The sequence below is a fragment of the Hippocampus bargibanti genome, linkage group LG03 (assembly GCF_051943395.1).
Source record: "Hippocampus bargibanti isolate YZ-2025 linkage group LG03, ASM5194339v1, whole genome shotgun sequence".
Taxonomy (NCBI): domain Eukaryota; kingdom Metazoa; phylum Chordata; class Actinopteri; order Syngnathiformes; family Syngnathidae; genus Hippocampus; species Hippocampus bargibanti.
The window spans coordinates 27,408,029-27,431,346 of NC_142736.1; the positions used below are offsets into that span (position 1 = coordinate 27,408,029).

Below are 23,318 nucleotides of genomic sequence, written 5' to 3' on the forward strand. Positions count from 1 at the left end.
CCACCCCTCCTCTCGCTCCGTCGGGTGGTACAGAAAGAAATCATGCACATGTGTGCATGCATGTGCGAGATGCGGCGCACACACCCACATTCATCCACACTCCGCCGTAATCCGCGATCATGTGCTCTGAGAGACATGACGTAACACCCATGCATATAGAGTATCTACAATGTGTTGAGCACCTCCCCCCATCCCCATTCCGAAAATATGACAACCCCGATTTGGCAATTGGGAGAAATGGGTTAACAAGAGAGTGGCACACATATTGTAAGGCTGTGACAAACGGAGTGTCTGAGAATGCTTTGCTGATCAGATGCCCCTCGAGGGAAATGGAGGAAAAGGGTCCCTGGATACTTGTGATGATGGCCTCGGGCTTGCTCACGGGAGTAGGTGTGGCTGTGAAAGATGTCGTGGCACCCTTCATTTTATTTCCTCAGGAGTTTTCACAAATTTGAGTGGCACCTGGGGCATAAGAATTCTTCAGGCACACACACACTAATGCAAGTAACTCTTTTTTTTGGGGCTGGGGGTAGGTGGTGTAGGCTACACTAGTGTTTTCAAGAACAATACAATACAATACATATTGATTTAAATAGCGCTTTAACAGATGAAGCTGTAACAAAGTGCTTAACATAGAAAACTATCATACATAGGTAATAAAGTAGTCACAAAGATAGTAGAAAGCACTAGGCAGAAAGAGTAAGACTACGTCTGAATCAAATACCAGTGTGCCAAGTGGGGTTTGAAGTGACTTTCAAGGGGAATGTTCTGAAGCCACTATTAACTCATTCACTGCCAGACGATGTGAAAAAATGTGTCCATCCAGTGCCAGGGTTTTTGTCATTGTCACTTGAATTTCAGGACCCACAGAATATTGAGTTTTAGGACTAGATAATCATTCAATGCAGCATAAGAAACCTTGGACTCTCTTCTTTCATCAGAACAAGAGTTAATTCCTAAATTATATGGGTCTGGAGTTATATGAGCTTGAAATGAGGGTGGCTTTCCAAAATACAATCAAATACATACATAGTGGTTTATATAGCGCTTAACAACAGCTGAAGCTGGAACAAAGCGCTACCATGGAAAAGGGGAAATGTTGCCCCCTTGTGGAAGGGAAAATTGCTAGAGACCATGGCCAGCGCTTTATCAGCACCCAAGCATGAAAAAAAAAACTGAATAAATTTGGTAATGGCACTCAACGTCATATTTTCAATTCCCGAATAAATTTGTGAATGGCAGTGAATGAGTTAATGTGTTCAGAAACATTTCTTTTCACTTTTATATAAAACATCTCAATCAGATTGGCTAATGTGAGCATTTTTAATTCGTCTTGCATCATTAAAACAGCTGAGTAAAGACATTCAAAAGTAAAAAATAAATAAATGGCAAACGTGAATCATTCTTTCACTTTATTTCATTGTCAAGCAGCCAAAGCCAGCCTGAACAGGACACAAAGTTGCCAGACAGAAATCATCGCTGTTAACAGGCAACCCTATCTGAAGGAGCACCTGTTTGGTTGGTGCTCCAAGTCATCATTTCATTCAAGAAATAACTCTGTGCTTTCTGCCCGTCTGAATGAAGGCCTCGACCCAGTGGTCAATGTCTTCATCCGTGTGCGCGGCTGAAATCTGAACACGGATTCTGGCTTTGCCTTTCGGTACGACAGGGAAGGAAAATCCGATCACGTACACTCCGAGCGTCAAGATGTGCATAACAATACATGTGAAAATACTTTCCTTAATGTCAGGGTACTGTCGTTCAATAGTATCACCCAATGACAGCTGTGAGATAAGGTTCAAAGTATCCAGCAAAGCTAAAGTGATCAGAGGTAGAATGTCACACGATAACAGTTGGGCAGTTGGTGCAGATAATCCTTGCACCATTTTAAAATGACCAGTAACAGAATTTGTTGAACATCTGTTCGTGTGCAATTGTAGAAAAAAGTCATTGATTGTGTTTCCGTATCTGGTGCCGTGTAATATAGATCAGTGACAATGGCTCATGTAAGTACTGGATCGACGATGAGTGTAGTCCTGCTGTTCCACAGGAGCGTGCACATTTGCAAAGAGCCACGATAGATATGGGTTAATGTTTAGGGAGTTAATGGCCAGAGGGAAAAAGCTGTTTGAATGACTGCTGGACTTAGTGCGCATGGATCGGTAGCACTTGCCTGAGTGGAGTAGCTGGAACAGGTGGTGGGCAGGGTGTAGGAGCATATTGAAGGAATTATTCTAATCAAAATCATCCTTCCATTCATCCACCCATCCATTTTTCAGACCGCTTTATCCTCATTAGGGTCGCGGGGGGTGCTGGAACCTATCCCAGCCGTCTTGGGGCACCAGAATTGGTTGCCAGACAATCGCAGGGCACACGGAGATATATAACCAGAATCAGAATCATCTTTATTGCCAAGTATGTAGAACACACAAGGAATTTGTTTCCGGTCGAACAGGCTGCACTAGTATCATCATTAAACCATAACCATAACCATATATATATTTCAATTTGGAATGTGGAAGGGCCAGGTCTTGAACTTACGATCTCTGCACTGTGAAGTCGCCATGTTAACCACTCAACTACCGGGCCTCCTAATCCGGTTAATTTAAACTTTTGCTGCTTTGCGCGAATACCATTCATTTGCATTTCGGACATGGTGGCATGTTTGAATAATAAAAAAATCAGAAGCAATGGGTCTCACAGTGTGCAGATTTTTGGTAATACCAGAAACAGTCACTCGCTAATTTTATATGATGTCAGTCTTTTTTTTGTCACGGTGGACATTTAACTACATGCTCGATTATGGGGAATATTAACTCATTCATTGCCAGACGTACAAAAATGTGTCCACTTCAGTGCCAGGGTTTTTGTCACTGTCACTCAAATTACAGGACCCAGAGAATATTGAGTAATAGGACTACATAAACATTCAATGCAGAGGCAGAAACCTTAGACTCTCTTGTTTCATCAGAAAAAAGTTAATTCCTAAATTATATGGGTCTGGAGTTATATGAGCTTGAAATGAGTGTGGCTGTCCAAAATACAATACATACATATTGCTGTAGATAACACGTTAACAACAGCTGAAGCGAGAACAAAGCGCTAACATGGAAAAAAGGGAAATGCTGCCCCTTTGTGGAAGCAAAAAAAAACATTGCCATAGATCTGGCCAAGCGCTATATCGGTACCCAAGCAAGAAAAAACAAAACTCGAACTAATGGCTCTTTTCCGTCAATTCCTGAATACATTTGTGAATGGCAGTGAATGAGTTAACATGTAATTATTTCGGGGTGAATATTTTGGAAAATATTCATACAAGCTGGAGGAACATTTCTCAAAAAGGGACTCCCAGTTTCCCATGCCAGGGTTCTCTCATCGTGTGCAGAATAATCAAGGCTGTAATTTGCTCATGTGTAACGGAGCTCAGCGTAAGCAACTTCCCCAATGACATTTTATCGTTGGGTATATAGAGTGCCTGCCCACCCATCTGATGTGAAATCCAACAACTGAGTAAATATTTTGTTTTCTGCCTGTGTCTGAAAATTTGAGACAAAACCCAACAGTTTCTCCATGATTTGGTTGCGACCCTCCTCGATCTGCTGTCATCAAGCGACGGCCAGTCTTTATTAAAATAGCCATTGATAGCTTTTCACATGTTGTTCATCCGCACTCTGGATGTAAAGGTGTGAACATAACTCCGATAACAGCAGAACAAGTGTAAGAAAAAAGGTGTCAGAAAAGTCACTAATTATAGAACCAAAGTTGGCAAAACTGAGGAGCTAATGAGCATGCTTCAGACAATGTTCAACTCTTGAGTTGGTCTAATTTTAAAATCAAATTAATTGAGAGTCATCGACAGCAGGCGGCACGTCCCCCTCGCAGAGCAAATGTCATGGATTCGATTACGGGCTCCAGCCTTCGTGTGTGGAGGTCGCAAGTTGTCCTCCCGTGTAGTCCTGGGTTTTCTCCGGGTACGTTGCTTACCTCCCACATTACAAAAACAGGTACATTAGGGGAATTGCTCACTCTAAATTATACTTAGCTGTGATTCTTTGTCACACAGTTGTCTGGCAACCAGTTCAGGGTATACCAGGCCTGCTGCCCAAAGATGGCTGGGATAGATTCCAGCACGCTTGTGATCCTCATGAGGATAAAGCGGTTCGGATAATGGACGGATGGATGAATCAACGGTACCTCAGCTCATTGCAGCCAAGTAACACATGCCAATTTGCCTCAGTTGCTATTCAATCAGTTCTACACACAGACAGCATTCATAAAAATCAATAAATCCATGCATGTTATGATTATGCCTGGCCCTATTGCTTTCAATGGCCCACGGTGATATGGTAGACATACTAAACGACAAATGTCTGCTACTTCAAACTCTGAATATTGAATTGGTAGTGATATATACCCAATCGGACGCAACATTAGAAGCGCTCATCAGCCACTCATGTTATGCTACGTAGAGAATGACCAATGGGGCAATCAGCTGAGGTGTAGGCACTGTAAGATCATTTCACATGTCGTAGGTATTACGGCTTGGATTGGATACACTTTGCATTTGCAGCTGGTCCCCTGGATGTGGCGGTCAAACTGATAAAATGCAAATGGGGCGTAAAAGGTGATACAGTCATCCGTCATCCCTTCTACCTAATTCCAGCTTCATTACACCCTAAAGGAACAATTCAGGCGATACCTCGCGGATATTATCGAATCATTTGTGTGGCAATGCGAGCTGGGGTAGGAGGCTGAATGCTTCATTTGTCAAGGCCTAACATGCACGTGTCAAGATGTTGGCTCCGTGGAGTCTTGCGAGGTGTCGCACTAATTGTTAATAAGCACTCATTTAGGACGACTGCTCTTTTATTTTGATTTGTTCAGACAGCAAATAGACATGGAACGTGTTTTATGTTCCAGAACTGAAACATGCACTACTGTATTTCCCTCATAACGTGGCCTTGGGTGTGTTTGTTTACGGAACTCTTGATGAGGGGAGGTGTAGAAGGCATGGCTATTATGTGGCTTAGTGTGGCAAGTGAGCTGAAGCCTAACCTTGATGACCATCCACATTCTCATTTTCAGTACGGGCAAGACTTCACAGATTTGATTGGCTGGATCGGATCAGCAGATATTTCGCTTTTTTTATGCAAAATAGTTGCTGGGTTATAATCCCTTGATTTGCTGATGGCTCAGTGATGCCAAGTTTGCGATCACAATGCCATTCTTGGGCCAGTTTTGTCTTATTCCCTGTGGCAACTGGGGTTTGACTGTACACTAAACAAATATTTTGCTTAAATACCCCCCACATGCCTTTTATCCGCAGACAATGTTGATTACACTTTTAGCCAACGCTACTGAGTCTATCAAACAGTGCTGCAGCTCTGAGTAGCTTTTGTTTTTAATAAGATTTGTGTGTACTCTGGCCCGAAAGGAACATGGCGGCGAGCCAGAGTTGTTGTGTGGGCGGTGTTATTCTAATTAGTCTGACTGATATCACACGGACAAAACGGTTCTCAAACAGACATATTTTCTGCCATATGCAGCTCACAAAAGATTTTACTTTGTTATGTAATTTCACACACGGAAGCACTCTAGAAGCCCAACTATTTCACGTACAAGCAATTCAAGTGAAATAGTATTTCTTTTCCTGAGAAACAAAAGGCACAAATCTGTTTGCGGGAGTTAAAGTGGATGTTGCAACCATCATCTAATTAGGAATCCATTCCAGTATGAGAGGAAGTAAGGTGTAGCGTACATCCCGGATTGAATGGTATTACTCAAGGTAACACTATTGATGTGTTATAGAATAGCAGCTGTCACTTTCTTACTCATATGTAGGCCATTGTCTGGCAGGAACATCACACACAAGCCTGGTTATGAAAGCAGCAACAAAATAGTTAATATTTTCATCATTCAGGCTTTTTGTTCACCGCGCAAAGTATCTCATGTGAAATGCGAACTGAAAGGACAAACTATGAGTTTTTGAGTTCCATGGAGGACCGGTGGAGAAGCGTCGACAGGTGTCATCATCAATTTTACATGTAGTTTTGCTTTTTTGAATCAGAAAACATGATTATTTGAGTCTGATCACAATGCCATGAGCATTTGACAGTTCCTGGACAAAAACAATATTTCCATACTGGAGGCATTTCCCACCAGTGGGACTTGTTTTATAGACACAGATGACACCAAAATGGTTATGAAAACAGAATGGCTGTGGGTGGTGGAAAAAGCCTTGTCATGCCATGACAGAGAAGGCTTGAAAAGTGTGTTAAATTTATGGAATTTTTTTTTGGGAGGAAAAAAAAGTGGTTTGAAATCTTTTGTGACAGCAGTCCTGGAAGTTTTATGAGACACCCTACATCCAATATAGGTTTTGTTGGACAGATGGACTTGCTGATATAGGTCACATACATCGTTGTGTTTTAAAAGCACCCATCCATTAGCAGCGTGGATTATCCATGGTAGGGTCACAGAGGGACTGGAGTTATTCTCAAGAGACATCGGAGAGAGGGGGGTCGTTCAGGGCTAAATATGTGATCTATTGATCTTCCATTCGTGACTGAATCCACGCAGGACAACAAGCTATTCACTTGGTTAACCTTAATTCACCCCATTTCACTCATTATTTAACCCCATTTGGCTCCCATTTGGTGCTCATTGCATTGTATTATTCAAGTGTGCAGATCATATTCAATTATTTTACTAATTTCTGTGCGCAAACTACAATATAGCAAACCACTGGTCAGAAAATGTCATATTTTAAATTGTCAGATTAGACATTTTTCCCTTTCAAATTAAGTGGCTCATCACAAGAATCATCATATTTTACTGATCGTATTATCGAAATGGTTCTGGATCATCAGTCATTTATTCATGACATCTTTTGTAACATGCTTTGCATGTGCTATCGTAAATTCATGTTTTAAATGTCATCCAAAAATAGTTTGGTCACTGGAGTGCCTGTATAACCGTCAAGTGTAAAATTTAAACAAAGGGCTAAATCCTTAGATATGTTTCTGAAATGTCTAAATGAGCAAATATCTCGTGCCTCCAACCAACTGTGAACTAAATGCCTGGTTAGTGATTTCAACCAGTCGAACTAAAAAAAATATCTTCAAAAAGTGAGGTTGTACGGAAGAGGATTAGGGCCAGTGGAGAAAAAAAGGTTGGCAAGATTCTCACTTTAATCTACGAATTCTCAGAATTTGGACTTTAAAGTCAGAATTCTCACTTTAAAGTGAGAATAAAGTCAGAATTCTAACTTTAAAGTCAGAATTCTGACATTAAAGTGTGAATCTTGCCAACCTTATATTTTTTTTCTTCAGTAGCCCTAATCTTCTTCCGTACAGTTCACTCTGTGTGAACTCACGACATAGCTAATTTTTAGGCAAACGTATCCTTTATTGAAAGTGTGCTTATTTGCTGTATTTTATTGTTTTTTTTTAAATAGCCCACAATTGGAAAATCTGAGAAAACAGCCTGCGTGTAAAGTATAAAAACAAAAATCATCATCTGTGAGATGTTTTGATGAAACCATGTTGCATTATTTAAACACACGGGAGCTGCTTTAAAATGTGTGTGTGTGTGTGGGGTGGGGGTGGTGTAATACTACAGTAGTTTGTATTTATTTATTTCAAGCCACGGGGTATGACGAGGCCATATTAAAGTATAATGTGATTCCTTGCATCACTCCCCTTAAGATCAACCCACCAACCAGGGATTTGAACGCAAAATTAAAAGTACTGTATTGAAGAAAGGGGAACAATGCCACTGAAGCGCAATCATATTCCGAGCGGGTAAATGTGTTTTGACTCAGAGCTCTTGTATCTTATTTTTATGTAATTTTTTTCACGAAACAAGAGCGTGTGAAACAGACGGCTGGCGGTATTTGTGTCTAAACAGGAAACGCAATTGAGGGAGGTGTCAACAACACTCACAGACAAGGGGTTGTTTGGAGGATAATTGCCAATCAACCTGTGACGCCCTTTGGAAATGAGAATGTGTTTGCCTTTTTGGTACGCCGTGCGCTGGTCAGGTGCTTAGTGTTTCCGATGGTTTTATTATTGGATTACGATGAACGAGATAGTGAGGAACAACAGTAAAGTTGCAGCTGGACAGTTAAACACTTAGCCAAACCTGGCAATGAAGCTGGGTAAGGCTGATGGGGAAATGTAGAAGAGCGTGATAATTAGTTCATGGAGGCTTGTTATATGGCATTTATAGAAATCCCTGCATTCAAGGGACTCTGACACGAACCGAAGACCCCTTGGGTGCCCTCTCCACTCCCAAGAGTTCTTATAATTCTGTGCCAACGACCCAAAGCTGAGGCTATATAATATGGATCATATAAAGTAGAGAGTCCGAGCCACGGCAGTAAATTATAACTCAAAATTTCCTAATTTTCTTTTCCCAATCAAACAGCCCAGAGGAAATACTTATAAAAATAAAAAAGTAAAAATGTAAAGTAGTCATCGCCCCCACCGTCAAAAACCTCTTTTTTTTTCTGATGAAGCTGGTTGACACAAAAATGTTTGTGTGGAAGTTGGAGAGCTAAAGAGTGATATATCGCCTTGCCTCTTAATACAATGATAATCAAGTAAAACAAAAACTCAGACCCCCTTATCCAATAAAAAAAGAAAAGAACAGTGTGTGGGAGACGCCAATCAAAGGCTAGCTGTGCCCACACTGTCTCCACAAGAGATTACTTAGTAGAAGTTGTGTAGGTGGGCTAAAACAACAGTCATGTTTAGAACTGGAAAAGTGGTCCTGGAGGACTGATGTTAATGGGTTAACTTGACATGGGCCAACTTGAAAGGTGGCCCGCACAACCCTTAGCAGCATGCTGAGGAACCGGATACGACATCTTTTTTTACATCACTTCTTGCTCTGTGTGGCAATGTCGGGGCATATCAAATGTTTATTTTCATGCTAGGTGTATCAAAATTGAGTTTGCTGGGAATGTTTTTTTTTTGCTAATTAACATACACAGCACCCAAATAGATTGTTCTAATTGGGGTTGCAAATGAGTAAGAGTCTGCCGCAGCTGAGTGAGGAACACTCCGGATTTGGAAAGAACAGGCTACTCCGTTCTTGTTCATTTCCTCCGATTGCTCTAAATATTTCATTCATACAGTGGAGGCTCAAGGGTCCAAAACCCAGATGATACTTCAATCAGTCATAAATATAGCTCTTTTCAATTCATTTACTCAATATACACGGCGAGAGTTACTGTTTGGACTGCTCTCCATGCTTGCTGTGTCCTATTTTAATGATTGACATTGAGATTGTCCAATGATCTCATGATAAAAGACTGCCTGCCGATGATGATACAGGGAGGTGCGACTCATACCCAAAAAGAAAGTCCAATGATGCCTGAGGAAGCAAGATGACAGGCAAGCCCTTTTACTGGCTAAATGTGCAGAAGGTGGCTGATCAAAGAAGTAATTTCAACAAAGCAGACTACAGTGCAAGAAAATGCAAAATAACAACCCAGACACACCCAAATCCAAAATACTAATGTAATAATGATATGCTTCTTTAAGTAAGCCAAATAGTGAGGCTGTGTTTTACAACTCATTCGACGCGTGCAGGTCTTTGTGGGCTTGAGGCTGGAGTAGACTGTCTTATCAACACAGTAAATCTCAGGACTAATATGAAGCGACTGCCAAAACCTCTGGATGGCAAGCGTTGCTCTTTTGACTCAGTTGACCGGTTTCTCTCATTGGTAAACAAACCTCTCCAGCAGCTACTCCAGACTGTTTAAATTTTCAAAATGATGTCTTTGCATGCATACAGTCTGCTGCACCCATGTATTATCACTACATGATTGATTCAAACGCAAAGCCATTCACATCAGGACTTTGCACGTGAAACAAATGGCAGCACAGATCATTGACTTTCATTGTTTAATTAGCTCATATGTCATACCTGTGATTGCAATCAATAAATGGAAAGCGTCGCCACGTGTCTGAAAACACCATTTGTCTTCTGTTGGTACTTGATTTGAAAAAAATAATATTTTGCCATCCATCACTGGGTTCCATAATTTGTGCCATTGTTTCATCATTCCATTTTCTTCCATTGAGAAATTGTATTTTTGCTTGTACTGTATGGTTATCTGCACGATTCATCGGAATTGCAGATTAAAACAATGTAATTATTTTATTTTTCACCTTTCAGGTGGATTTCCTTTCCTGGATTTAAACAATACCGAGGTTGCTTCAACATTTGCCTCCAATGACAAGTGAACTGCTCTCCACACAAAAACCGTGACAATCGTGACTGTGCCAGTGGTGTCACCTTCTCTTGTTAATACGACAGTCTTCAGGGTTGCCATCCATGGTTTCTACCCTAATCAAGATTATATCATTTTACATTGAAAAGATTTGCAAAGGAATGTTTACAAAGAAATTGGCAAACCAAATCAAGAAGAAAGAGAGAAGTAAAAATAAAGAGCCAACAAAATTGACCACTGACCTACATGCACACAATCCAACTCTGTCAAACACAGTGAAAACCACTGTTAAAAAAATATCCAAATGCTCCTCAGCACGTAACGTATCGCTGGAAGACGACGACGGGAAGAACGACTGCTCATCCTTGTCACCCACTTTCAGTTATCGCGTGGCCATCGCAAATGGACTCCCTAAAACCGCCCCTTTTTTGAATAACAACAATGAGAGCATATTTCCAGAGGTACTTTCAATTGACAGCAGCTATTCTGACACATTGAGTGACGCAAAGCCTATCCGGAGGCTGGATGAGCATAAATCACACACTATGCCAGTAAGACGGAACCGGAAGAGTCTCATCAGTTTGGCTCCCTCCGACGGGAGCTCTGAGGGCGAACGAGTGGAACGCTCAAGTCTGCACACCCTCCGGTTGGGAGCTCTTCGCAAGTTGAGGAAATGGAAAAAGAGTCAGGAATGTGTCTCCTCGGACTCTGAGGTGAGCAACTGGAGGAAGACACTTGGTATCCGGAGCAAGTCTTTGGACCGGGCAGGACGACGGCAGAAAAGCTCAACTCTGGAACCTGGTTCCTCATCCACGGGATGCATCAGTCAGACACAGGATGTCATGGAGATGATCTTCAAGGAACTACAGGGGATCAGCCAGATAGAAACGGAACTGTCCGAGCTTCGTGGCCATGTCAACGCCTTGAAGAGCTCGATTGACGAGATCTCCAGCAGTGTGGAAGTGGTTCAGAGTGAGATTGAGCAACTTCGCTCTGGATTTGTCCAATCAAGAAGGGAAACACGTGACATCCATGATTACATAAAACAAATAAGCCACCAGGCCAATAATTCAACTCTACGCTTCATTAATGTCCCAGAAGAAAGGTCAGAGAAAACAGAACATCTGATATATAAATTACTAAAAGACAAAATGGGTCTCGCCGATGCCCATAAAACAATTAAAATTGAACTTGCTCACAGATTAGGACAACAGCGAGAATGTTCCAACGCAAAACCTCGTCCCATCATAGTTATATTTGCAACACCCCAGGACAGGGATTTAGTCTTGAAAAAATGCTATAAACTGAAAGGTACTGGAATTACAGTTTCCACGGACAGCTTAACTCGGGATGGGAAAGAGCGAAAGGACAAGTCAATGTCCTCTTCGCAAACCTATGAAAGTATGGATATTAAGGTATCAGGGAAAGATAAAGTAGTAGAGAGTGATGACTGGGATTCTATGGACAGTGACAAGGAATTAGATGAGCTAAGCAGAAACAAATATGCAATGGTGATTTCAAAGCCTGCTCACAAGAACAAATCGGAGAAAAAACGATCCTATGACCACAGCCGGTCAGGGGAAGAGGCAAGCTACTCAGGTGCAGTTCATTATGCCGATGACACATATTATGACCCCGACAAGCATGGGAAGGCTTACTATTCTGATGTGACATCCGGCTGGCTCTCTCAAAGTGATTATTCCACACCCAAACTCAGCCGTTCTGAATCGGACTGTTCAAAACTTTGCCAGTCATACTCAGAGGACTTTTCAGAGAGCCAGTATTTTACACGGCCCAACGGCTGCTCCTTATTATCCTCCTCAGATCAAGAACTGTGGCAGAGGAAACAAGAGGACATGGCATCCTCTTGGTATGCGAGTCCCAGTCACCCGCTTAGCCATGAGAATCCACCTTATGAACAAAATGAGATTGAGACTACTGAAACTGTTGACAGTGGGGTCAGCAATGGACTTGTTTGCGTGTCTGGGGACAGAAGCCACTACAGTGGCTCCCAACTTTCTCTGCAAGCTGACCTGTCATCTTGGAAAGATTGGCATCATATAGAGCAAGGAGCCGATTCAGGTTTGGAAGCATCCATAGAGGTCAGCAGTCCATTTGACCCATCCACAATCCCGGGTTTTCCAGAGAATATCACTAAATGCCAAGAAGTTGATTTACAATTTGAAGGTGAGGAGGAATTCATGATGCTTGACAGAGTACTTGATCTTCCGCCAATAACCACTCACATTATTACTCCCGTTGTGGAGCGTGAGTCTACCAAAGCAAACATGCGGCAGTCTAAAGGGAGTTCCAAGGCAGTAGCAAAAGAAAACACGAAAGTATTATCTAAATACCCCTCAAAAGCTGCAACTAAAATGACAAATAAACAAAATAAAATTGGTTCGAAAGATGAACCCCCCAAAATACAGGAAAAGGAAACTATAAACATTTCTGCAAGGATTTCATCTAAAATTACACCCAATGCTACTCCACCAGAGCAACTGAAAAAGAAGAAATCCATAGCTAAAGAGATCACTGAATCCTTCCCTAAAGATAGCCCAAAACCTACATCTAAATATTCCACAAAACCCGTAATTGAAGATGTTGCTAAAGTAGCGCCTAAGGTCATTTGCAGTGAGGCAGTCAAAGTAAGCAGATCAGCTCCAAAGGTTTCCCAGGGCATGATACCAAAACATAGTCCAAGAGAGTCACCAAAAGAGAGCCCAAGAATCACCCCGATAATGAGCCCGGCTTCAACTCCCAAAGAGTCCCCTAAGGAATCGCCTAAACAGTCCCCTGTTGTCAGTGTTAGAGAACCCGTACAAGACACACAGAAACTAGCTGCTAAGGAAGTTACCAAAGAAGCAACAAAAGTATCCTCAAAAGGGATGCCTATAATGCAGAATAAGGAGAGCAACAACAATAAAGGACTCCCAAAACAGGATTCTAGCATCACAATCAAAGAAACACCGGTATCTAAAGAGATCCCAAAGGTGTCCATCAAAAAAGCCCCTAAGGCATCTCCTAGTCAATTGCCTCAGGTAGTCTCTCCAGATGCCCCAAAAATAGTTGATAAAGATGCCCTCAAGGAAGCTTCTAAAGCTGTCCCGAAGGAAACATTTCCTGAAATCGATGTCAATCACAGCTTTCACCAAACTCAAGGTAAATCTACAACTATGTACCGCAGTCAGAGTGAGATTCGAACAGAAAAGGTCGAGGAAGTGCCTAAGTCATGGAGCAGCAGGCTCAGTATAGACCTCAGCGAGAAGTCTTTTGGTTTTGGCTTTGGGTCGACGCTGCAACGGGCTAAATCAGCTCTGGAGGTTGTCTGGAAATCGGGCCCTCAGAATACTCCAGCACCTCCAGAAGAACTGACAAACTCTTCTTCGTCATTCATGGGGCGTTTCCGTACAATCTCCACCTCCAACTCACCCTCTGTGGCGGACCCAATTGCTCACAAAGAACCTGTTTACTGCAAAACGGAGGATGAGAAAAAAGGTGGAGAGACGGAAGCTGTTGAACAATATGAGGATGGCGAGACCCATTATGTTGAGGTGATGGAACAGGTTCTGGCTAATTTGGAGAACAGGACTAATGTTAATGAAACTGAAGAGCTTGTGCAGGAATTTGAGGATTCTCAGGACAATGGTGCATTTGAGGATGTCCAGCCTTCTCAGGACAATGATGACCCTCAAGACTTTGAGACCGCTGAAGATTTCAGCACCACAAGAGAAAATGATGCGAGCCAAGAAGCACATGTGCTTGAGTATGATTGCACCTTGGATGAGCCGTACGATGAGGAATACAGTGAGGAGTATGAAACCAACGTGACCGAGGACACGGCCGAGTATGATGCCATGGTGGAGTATCTGGATGTTGAGGAACCCGATGAGACAGAGGACAATGACATTACCGAGGAGATAGAAGGGGGCGATGAGGATGTAGAGGAGATCGAGGAGATGGTTGAGGAGGTTGCTGAGACGTCTGAGAAAGTTGCTGAACAAGAGGATAGAAAAAAAAGCATGGATGCGGTGAAGCCTGCTGCAACCACAGAGGCACCACCGAAGAAGCGAATACGACCAACATTTAAAGAGGCTGCTCTGAGGGCGTACCGGAAACAGATGGCTGAACTGGAGCAACAGATCTTGGCGGGAGGTAGGGTTCCTTCACATTGGTTGCCATTATTTTTTTAATATACCTCTTTCTGACATTGTGCGGTGTAAACAGACATTTCCTTTTGCTGGCGATTATTATCTTTTGTAGATTTCTAATTCAAAAAACGGCTTGAGCGCAGAGATCGAATGTGTCTAATTATTTCGTCTAAGGCATGTGATGAAATGAGATGTGATGAAAAGCTCAATGGTCCGTCATTTCAAATTATGAGATGAGAACACATCTGGCAATCCTGGGCATTGTCATTGAAGAAGCCACAGTAGTGATGAGGCCGCGAGCTTATTGGATTTAGAGGTACAATAAGTCCATATAGTAAATATTTCAAACCACATCTGTCATCATATAAGGCGACGATGACAGAGTCTGGTCTTGGAAGGGCTCCTATTCAGCCTCCTCCAGCCTTTCAAGGACCAGGTTTCGGCATCTTTGGTAGAAAAATAAACATATTTAGCAGAATAATAACTTTTTTTCCATATGATTAATATAACAAATGTTATTTATGTCAGTGCATTTTAACTTGTGTTGAATTTTCCGACTGAAAGAGTAGCACCATTTTGAGAGTACTGACTCATTGACAGGCTGATCACCCTTTCAGTGTTGCATGTCCGAGGTGAGGCATGCAGTAGGCATAGGACTCGTAATAAAAACGTGCAACGGGTGACTGATTTTGGCTCTTCTTTTTTCCTACCTTGTTGGCACACAGTTTGAGCAGTTTTCTGATCTCAGTTTGTGTTGTGCAGTCATGCCTTATAGTTGACAGTCATAAACGATCAATGTTGTTAATGGATTTATTTTGATCATGCGTCCCAACAGTCGTGATCATTTTTGGTACATTCCACTGTATTTAAACTGTATCATGAAAACAGACATAATATGCACAACAGAGGATGATCGATCTTGAAGTTCCACGTAAGAAGTTCCGCTAAGGTCAAACACAATTTCTTGATACAAGTTGACCTCTGACTTGCATAGCATCTGAATGTTTTTTTTTTCAACATGAAATCATGAAAATACAAACAATAGGCTTTTAACATTATTGACTACACAAAATATTTATTAGCTGCTCAAGCAAATTGAAAAAAATATTTAATGAATGGCCTTCGTGTAAGAGTCAACCACTAATAAGTGCAGCAGCAGCTCAGCGTGCCTTCTTGTGCCATATGAGCATATCATTTTTATGCAACTATTTCACGGGGTCATGCATAAATTTGGAATGAACTGCTGATACCGTCATAAATTGAGGACCTCCTGTGCATTTCTGAAAATTTAGACATTCTGAGCCAAACAGCTGATTTGGACAAGTTTCGAACGACCCAATGAGAAAGCCCGAGCTCTCTAAAAGTTTCTGTTGAGTCCCTGGTGAAAATGGCCCGACTGCATCAGTATAATTTAAAATCCGCGGATATCACCTACACGATACCGGAGGCTCTACTCCCCTTGTAACTGCATTTTTCACAGCCATACGTTGCTAAAAAATGATGGACTAAGCATAAAGAAGGCTCTACCTTCTTCAAACTTCACTAGCAGCAGACCTCTATAAATATTCCAAGCAAGGCTGACCTGGTTACAGAATGCCCTTGGGAGTGTAAATTAGCATCTGAATACAGACACTGCTGTAGTTATTGAAGAAGGGGGAGCTGGCAGGAGTGGCAAGGAGCATTGCAGAGACTCCCTTCACAGCTCACACACAGACCAGCGAGCATGCATCAGAGCACACTCATGACGAGCACACGCTGGCTTCATGGGATGGAGGCGTAAAGCTTAATGAGGGGTGGAATATGCATGTGTGTGCTTCCGATTATGACCCTCTTTTCACCATCTGTAGTGAGATGTTTCTTTTGTTGGGTGCATTTTTGGACATAGACTAGCTTCTGTGAATAGGAGCAAAGATGGTAACTTAACCCTGTTGTACATGCATCGGCACAAGGCCTTGATAATCACAAGCCTATGATAAGGCAGTTGAAAAATAATTTAAACACGTAATACAGCGTGTGCTTTTGTGCTACCTGACCACATATTTTTGTGGCACTGTTCCAGTTAGTTAATTGCGAACAATTTGTGATCTCGAAATGCTATAAGTCAGAACCCCCCTAACAGGTGATACAGTTAGGAATTCAGAATAACATTTTGTGAATTGTTTCATAATGTTGCACAAAAGCGTTGGAATTAAAAGTCAGTAGTCATTTGTGTCCTTGGCGGATAATTTGCAATGGTTAGCAAGACGCTACATCCCAAGGGTTATCTGGATACTTGCCCTCTAGCTACTGAATGAGATTGACCAGCATGTTTTCCAACTTTCCAATTATTTTTTGTATATTAAATGGGAAACTGTGACACTATGACCCTGGCAAAAAAAAGTAAATGTTCAACTATAATCACGCAATGTTGTGAGATTTCAGTGTAATAAAGTTTTCTGAAATTATATGGCTAATACTAGCTCCTGCTGGAAACAACTGACATTTTTGTTTTGAGAAAACACACGGGACACACACACACACACACACACACACACACACACACACACACACACACACACACACACACACACACACACACACACACACACACACACACACACACACACACACACACACACACACAGTTTAAGCAGTCACCTGCAAATATTTATTTACCCTTAGCCGAAAAAATAACATCTGACGGAATGCGGATGTGCAACTTTTAGAGTCGATTAATTGCTCCTTCTCTACGATGCTGAGGTGGTCCTTAGGCAGTTCTGGAGTCTCAGCAAGGTAATGAGTGCTGTAACCAACTCACAATTAATGAGTCCCGTGCCCTGTAGAAGGTAAAATTACGTTGCCCAGAGAGCTGTGAAGTCCCCAACAAATCTCTCTTTCCGTCACAAGTTCATTCTCGTGAAAGTAGTTTCAGGTATTACAAATGACAGATCATTTAATTATCTCTGCCAAGGAGGGTTTCTTCAGTGTAGGTATTTTTTTTTTTTATACAGTGTATCGTTTTTTTCGAATTTGTCATTCTGACTGCATATATCTGAAACTCATGTTCTAATTGAGGTCGGGGAATTGCTAGATGCTGAAAGTCAGTCAGTCGACACCTCGTATTGTTTACCAGACAATGAAATGACACATATAGAGATTAACAAGACAATTGTTACTTTTGTTTTCTCATTTGGAGCTGTCAGCTCGAACAATTGATCATTTTATTTGGAGGACTGGGATGACTGAGATTTCAGGGAAAATGTAATTTGTGTTTCTAAATGGCCTAGGAAGGACATGCATTATTCAATCTGAAATGATTAGTTTTGAATCGGTTGTTAAAATATATAGACTATTCATCTTTTTCTTGCTATCACTGCACAGGTGAACGCTAGTTCTTTAGCTACATTTTAAGTTGATACGCATGGGTTCAGGTAAATGAAAAAAAAAAATCATATGAGGAAGTCAGAATTAAATCTTGATATCTTAAACTTCACGTTTTTAGCCAATTCCCACATTACTGTGGCAAAGTAAGCTAACTTGAGTCCATTTCAAATTAAACCAATTGCGTCGTTGCACATTACAATTACGGTGGTTTGCCGTACATACATACAGTAAAGTCTCGTTATATCGATATTCAAGGGAGTCCGAAAAAATATCGATATAACCGGGACTATCGATATAGCCGACCCTGTTTGCATGTAATTTTCTCAGTGCGTGCATAGAAATAGTATCGATATAACCGGGACTATCGATATATCCGATATCGATATAACGAGACTTTACTGTATTTACAACCGCATTTGTTGCTTCTTGAACCATTTTACGTATTGTTTGGTACTTTATTGTCTTGTCAAGTTGTCAAGCACATCCAATGCAAAGTGTAGTTTTTTTGTGTTTGTTTGAGTGTGCCAAGTTGTGAAGTTTAACACAAGTTACATATCCTTGTGACTTTTTGTCATACTGTAGCCTACTGGTCAGTTTACCACATTGACACGCACTAAACTATTTACTTTTAATTTCAAAGTCTGTAATTTGAAATGTTTTTGAAAGAAAAGAGGCCAGCAGAATCTGTCAGTCGTCATCAGCGTGTGGGGCCGAATTGATTTAGATTTAGACATTATGATACATGATTATCACATGATTATCACATCTGTGCCTTCTTCCTGCAACCAACCAAAGCGCACCTGCAACCAAACGTTCCTGCATGCCAATTTCTGGCATTGCAGCTTTCCACCTCTCTTTGTGGTTTTTCAGTCAAGGTGCAGAAGTGAAGATAACTAATGATCTCATTGAGGACTCTTACAGAATGGACACCTCAATATGTTTGGTTCAATAGCGCAAGAGGCTAAAAAAGTGATGTTGAGTAGCCCTTGCCAGCACTCATTGGCATATAGAGTGTGGCTTGTATCAGGGGAAAAAAAAGCATCACTGAAGTCAGTCCACTTGAAAAGAAACCAACAGGTTGCAGAAAATACTTTGGCTGATTTGTCATGGCGCTTGCCAAGATCAGTATTTACATTCTCAGATGCTCCACTCTGAAGTCTCGATAGGCAAAAGCAAAGAACATTAATTCACTTTTCATTTGATCCCTCTGACTCATCCACCACTCAACCGGCTGAAGTGTGCTTTTCATTTCAGATGAAATGCACTGTTTGCGCCTGTGTAAGGGTACCCATTTTAAAATACGCTACAATAGATATTTGCTGATAGGTTTTATTGATGACACTATTTGACAATGTCATTCTTTGGCATATCTCCCTGTAATCTGATCTGGTTCATGTCTCATGACCAGTTCGCTTTTGATAAAATCCTGCCATCTCAACGCGAACGTATAAAGAGAACATTTTCAGACTATCTAATAAGATTCAGCATCAATGTTACAGTGGTGCTGTGATTAACAAAAACTTAGGAGTCACTATTAGCATTTTAAGTGGTGCTTATGTTTGTAATGCCTGTGAAAGAACCTCGGAATGGAAATTTCTCCTCAACCAAGGGAGTCAAGATTGACCTAAAGCACAACTCCTTGGTGGTCTTGAACTATCCGGTGGGTTGTCGCAGAATGGTTAATATTAACCTTGAAAGGACAACCGACGTCTCCGGACAAGTTGTGTCCATAATTTGTAAAATCGCTTCAAATGACTTCTACTGGGCATATTTTACAAAGATTCAAAAATAAAACAAATAATAAATAAATAAAACAAGTATTGTACTTTTAATATCCCCTCCTGTCCTTTCATGCTGGAATGATAAAATCCTCTTGTCAGAAGAGACCTAAAGTGATGAGCATCAGTAAAATCCCTCCCATCGGTTTGAGACAAGGTTAAAGCTCTCCACTACACGTCAGCTTCACGGCATGCAGCTATTACTGAATTGGGGGCTTGTTTTTTGATTATGTAATGATTTTTTTCACTAGAGGATTTTTCTTCTTCTCCGCGCGTGCCATTGCTTATACGAAGAAATCGGAATACACCATCATATATTTACAATATGTCGGTGTCGTTTCCATCTCGCAATGAATGTTGCTGTATATTTTCCACTATCAGCCAAAAGCAGGCTTTTCTGCTCCAATGAACGCTGATCTACGCAACGTGTCATCATGCGTGTTGGCTCCAAGATGCTAAATTTACTGCGATTACTCGCGAAACACTTTTGCCCACAGCACAAGAAGAGACCTCGGCCACTCTCTTTGTTAGTGAATTGGACATTCATCTTGGCCGATTATAAGACTTTTATCTCGTGCAGCTGTGGTCGAGGGATGGCTCAATCTTGTCAGGCTGCGGCTCATAGTAGCTGAGCTGATTGCTGCACACCGGTGCAGGATGATGCATCTGAGTGCTGCTGTCGATTGCTTGGGCGCAGCCACATCCGATGCATTGTCACCACAGCCACAGCAATGCTAAAAATGTGCACTGGCTAGGTTTTCCACATTAACAAAAAAGGATGAACGTTTACAAGGCCAAACGGTCAGCAGTGAATTGATTAGAGGAAATGAATTCAATCATTGCCAGATGTGCAAAAATGTGTCCACTCCAGTGCCAGAGTTTTTGCCATTGTCGCTTGAATTCTAGGACCCACAGAATATTGAGTTTTAGAACTACATAAACATTCAAAACAGCGTTAGAAATCTTAGATTCTGTTATTTCATCAAAAAAATAGTTAATTCCTAAATTACATGTGTCTGCAGTTAAATGAACTGAGGGCGGCTGTTAAAAATATAATGGAATACATACATATTGGTTTATATAGAACTGGAACAGCTGAAGCTGGAACAAAGCACTAACATGAAAAAAGAGAAATGCCGACCCTTTGTGGAAGCAAAAAAAAAAACATTGCCAGAGGTCTGGCCAAGCGCTGTATCGGTACCCAAGCAAGAAAAAAAAAAAACCCTGAACTAATGGCGCTTTCTGTCATATTTTCAATTCCCGAATACATTTGTGAATGGCAGTGAATGAGTTAGCATGTACTTATTTTGTTGTGAATATTTTGGAAAATATTCATACAGACAGTTTATTATCCAAAAGACAATGCAATACATACATATTGGTTTATATTGTGCGTTAACAAAAGCTGAAGCTGGAAGAAAGCGCTAACATAGAAAAAAGGGAAATGCTGCCCCTTGCGGAAAAAGAACATTGCCAGTGGCCATGGCCAGTGCTTTATCGGCACTCAAGCATGAAAAAAGACGAATTGAACACATTCAGGAATGGCGCTCTACGTCATTTTCAATTCCCGAATAAATTTGTGAATGGCAGTGAATCAGTGAAATAAATAAAGACTTAAATAAAGCAGATTCAAATTGGGACATTGTAAAGAAACACCCTGCTACGAACTGCTGAAGACCGAGAGCGCTGGAGATCTCTGACTGCCCAAACGTCCATCATGTCACCCCTACGGCCTTCTAGGCCATGAGTGAGTGAGTGAGTGAGTGAGTGAGTGAAAGAAAGGATTACAATGGCAATTGTACAATTACAAACTCCTAGAAGTAGGCCTGGAAAATGTATTTGTCACCATACAACCATAAACTGAGCAGAGAATACCTCTGCCTGGATTAAATCCACCAAAATCACATGACCACAATGTAGACCTGGTGTCACTTGGTCTAAAGCCTGGTTTATACTTTCTGTCACTAAATTCCCAGTTGTGCTGGGGCACATAGTAGAAAAATGCACCAGTTTTTCATACCCAACTCACATGCCTTTGTTTACAAAACTAGGGCCCTTGGCGTCATAATTGCATACGTCAATCTCTTTGCTCCAATGTTGCACTCAAAAGTTGTCACTCCCCATCATGACATAGTTTTCTGGAAGGTCAAAGTAATTCATTTGCATCAACGCCATTGCTTCAATGTTGTCCCTTGCTCACAGGCAATTAATTTACTTTTCGATCAGTCCTAATTTTTTTCATTCATTTGCATTTTTTTCCAAGGTGACTACATTGCTGGTGGGAAAAAAATTAGAATTTTAATGTTTAGCCATTAATACCATCATAGGTGCTAACTTTCAAGTACACTATATATCATCTAATATTGTATGAACGGTCCTCCTGACAACATGACAACAGCAAACAAAATTCCCACGGCGTGTTTTAATTATGGCTGCAATTTATTCAACTTCATACGAACACCTGTTTGTAGATTGTATTAGTGTAGTAGTGTGTAGATTGTTAGTTTATGACAGCGCCACCATCTATCACACGATCAATAGTGGACTAATTACGTCTCTGCAGTCTGCCCTGCACTATTGTCAGTTCGTCTGAGAAAATTGCGACCAGATACCGAACTGCTCATGCTCGGCTAACATACAGCACAGTGGCAACATGGCTGTTAAATAGAGTGCATGCGTTCGATCAAATACGCCGTGTGAGTTGTGTTGCATTGATCCAAGGTATTTAATGTGCATGGTTTGTCATTTAGCTCAGCCCTCCTGTGTCACCAGTGCAAATATATGCCAGTATATGTGCCATTCAGAGAGTCCCTGAGTGTGTTGTTTATTTTATATGTGGGATTTAGTTAAGCCCAGTATAAAAGTTAATTTACAAAAAGTAATACTCATACTGTGTGATACACATTCACAAGCACATTTTACAGAGAGGCTCTCCATATTAAAAGTGATTTTAATTTTAAATAATGTTGTTTCTTCGTGTGGTTGTCATCAGCTATCCACGTTAAAAAAAAAATAGAATATTTCTAATTATGTCAATATTGATATAAATGGTGCTTTCAATGATATTTTAATTTGAGTTGCACCTTTGTGCTTGCAGGCGCTGCAATATCATTAATATTAATAATAATATTACTCATATTTATAATAATAATAATACATTACATTTATAAGCGCCTTTCAAAACTCTCAATGACACTTTACAGTCACAGGATTTCTTTTCTGCGGGTGAGCAGCGGCAGCAACATGCGCCAGCGTTCACTCAACCCGGAAGTAACATAAATAGATAAAAAACTAGCTAGCTAGCTACTAGATAGCTAATAGATAGCCATCCTGCTAACTAGCTAACAGATAGCCAACAGGTAGCCAGCTAACTAGCTAGCTAGCTATTAGACAGCTAATAGACAGTCAGCCAGCCAGCTAGCTAATAGATAGCTTGCCAACTGGATAGATAGCTAACAGCTAGCCAGCTAGCTACCTAATAGATACCTAGCCAACTAGCTAGCCAATAGACATCCAATAGATAGCCAGCCAGTTGGATAGATAGCTAATAGATAGCCAGCCAGCTAGCTAGATAGCTAAAAAAAAGATTTGAGATTTGTTTGCTGGGCATTTGTACTCGGTTCTCATGAACGCCTTTGGGCAGACAGCACATGAAGTGGTTATTTATGTGTTATTTCTGTTGCTGTCAGATGACTGCTGATTGTTGATTGAATCCCCTGTCGTTTTTCTCCTTTCAGATTGCAGTGCTTTGGATACTAAGGTTTGAAGTCCCTGGTTATTATCATA

The 23,318-nt window shown here is 41.1% G+C and overlaps 1 protein-coding gene across 2 annotated transcripts in view; it reads left to right on the forward strand.

Annotated features, from left to right (window-relative positions):
• unc13c (unc-13 homolog C (C. elegans)) overlaps positions 1-23,318 on the forward strand; it is a 127,957-nt gene that overhangs the window by 867 nt on the left and 103,772 nt on the right. For both annotated transcript variants that reach the window (XM_088992912.1, XM_088992911.1), the window contains exons 2-3: positions 10,186-14,395; positions 23,270-23,292. In XM_088992912.1, coding sequence (XP_088849038.1) covers positions 10,345-14,395; positions 23,270-23,292 — 4,074 coding nt within the window. In that variant the 5' untranslated portion in view covers positions 10,186-10,344. The remainder of the gene's footprint in view (positions 1-10,185; positions 14,396-23,269; positions 23,293-23,318) is intronic.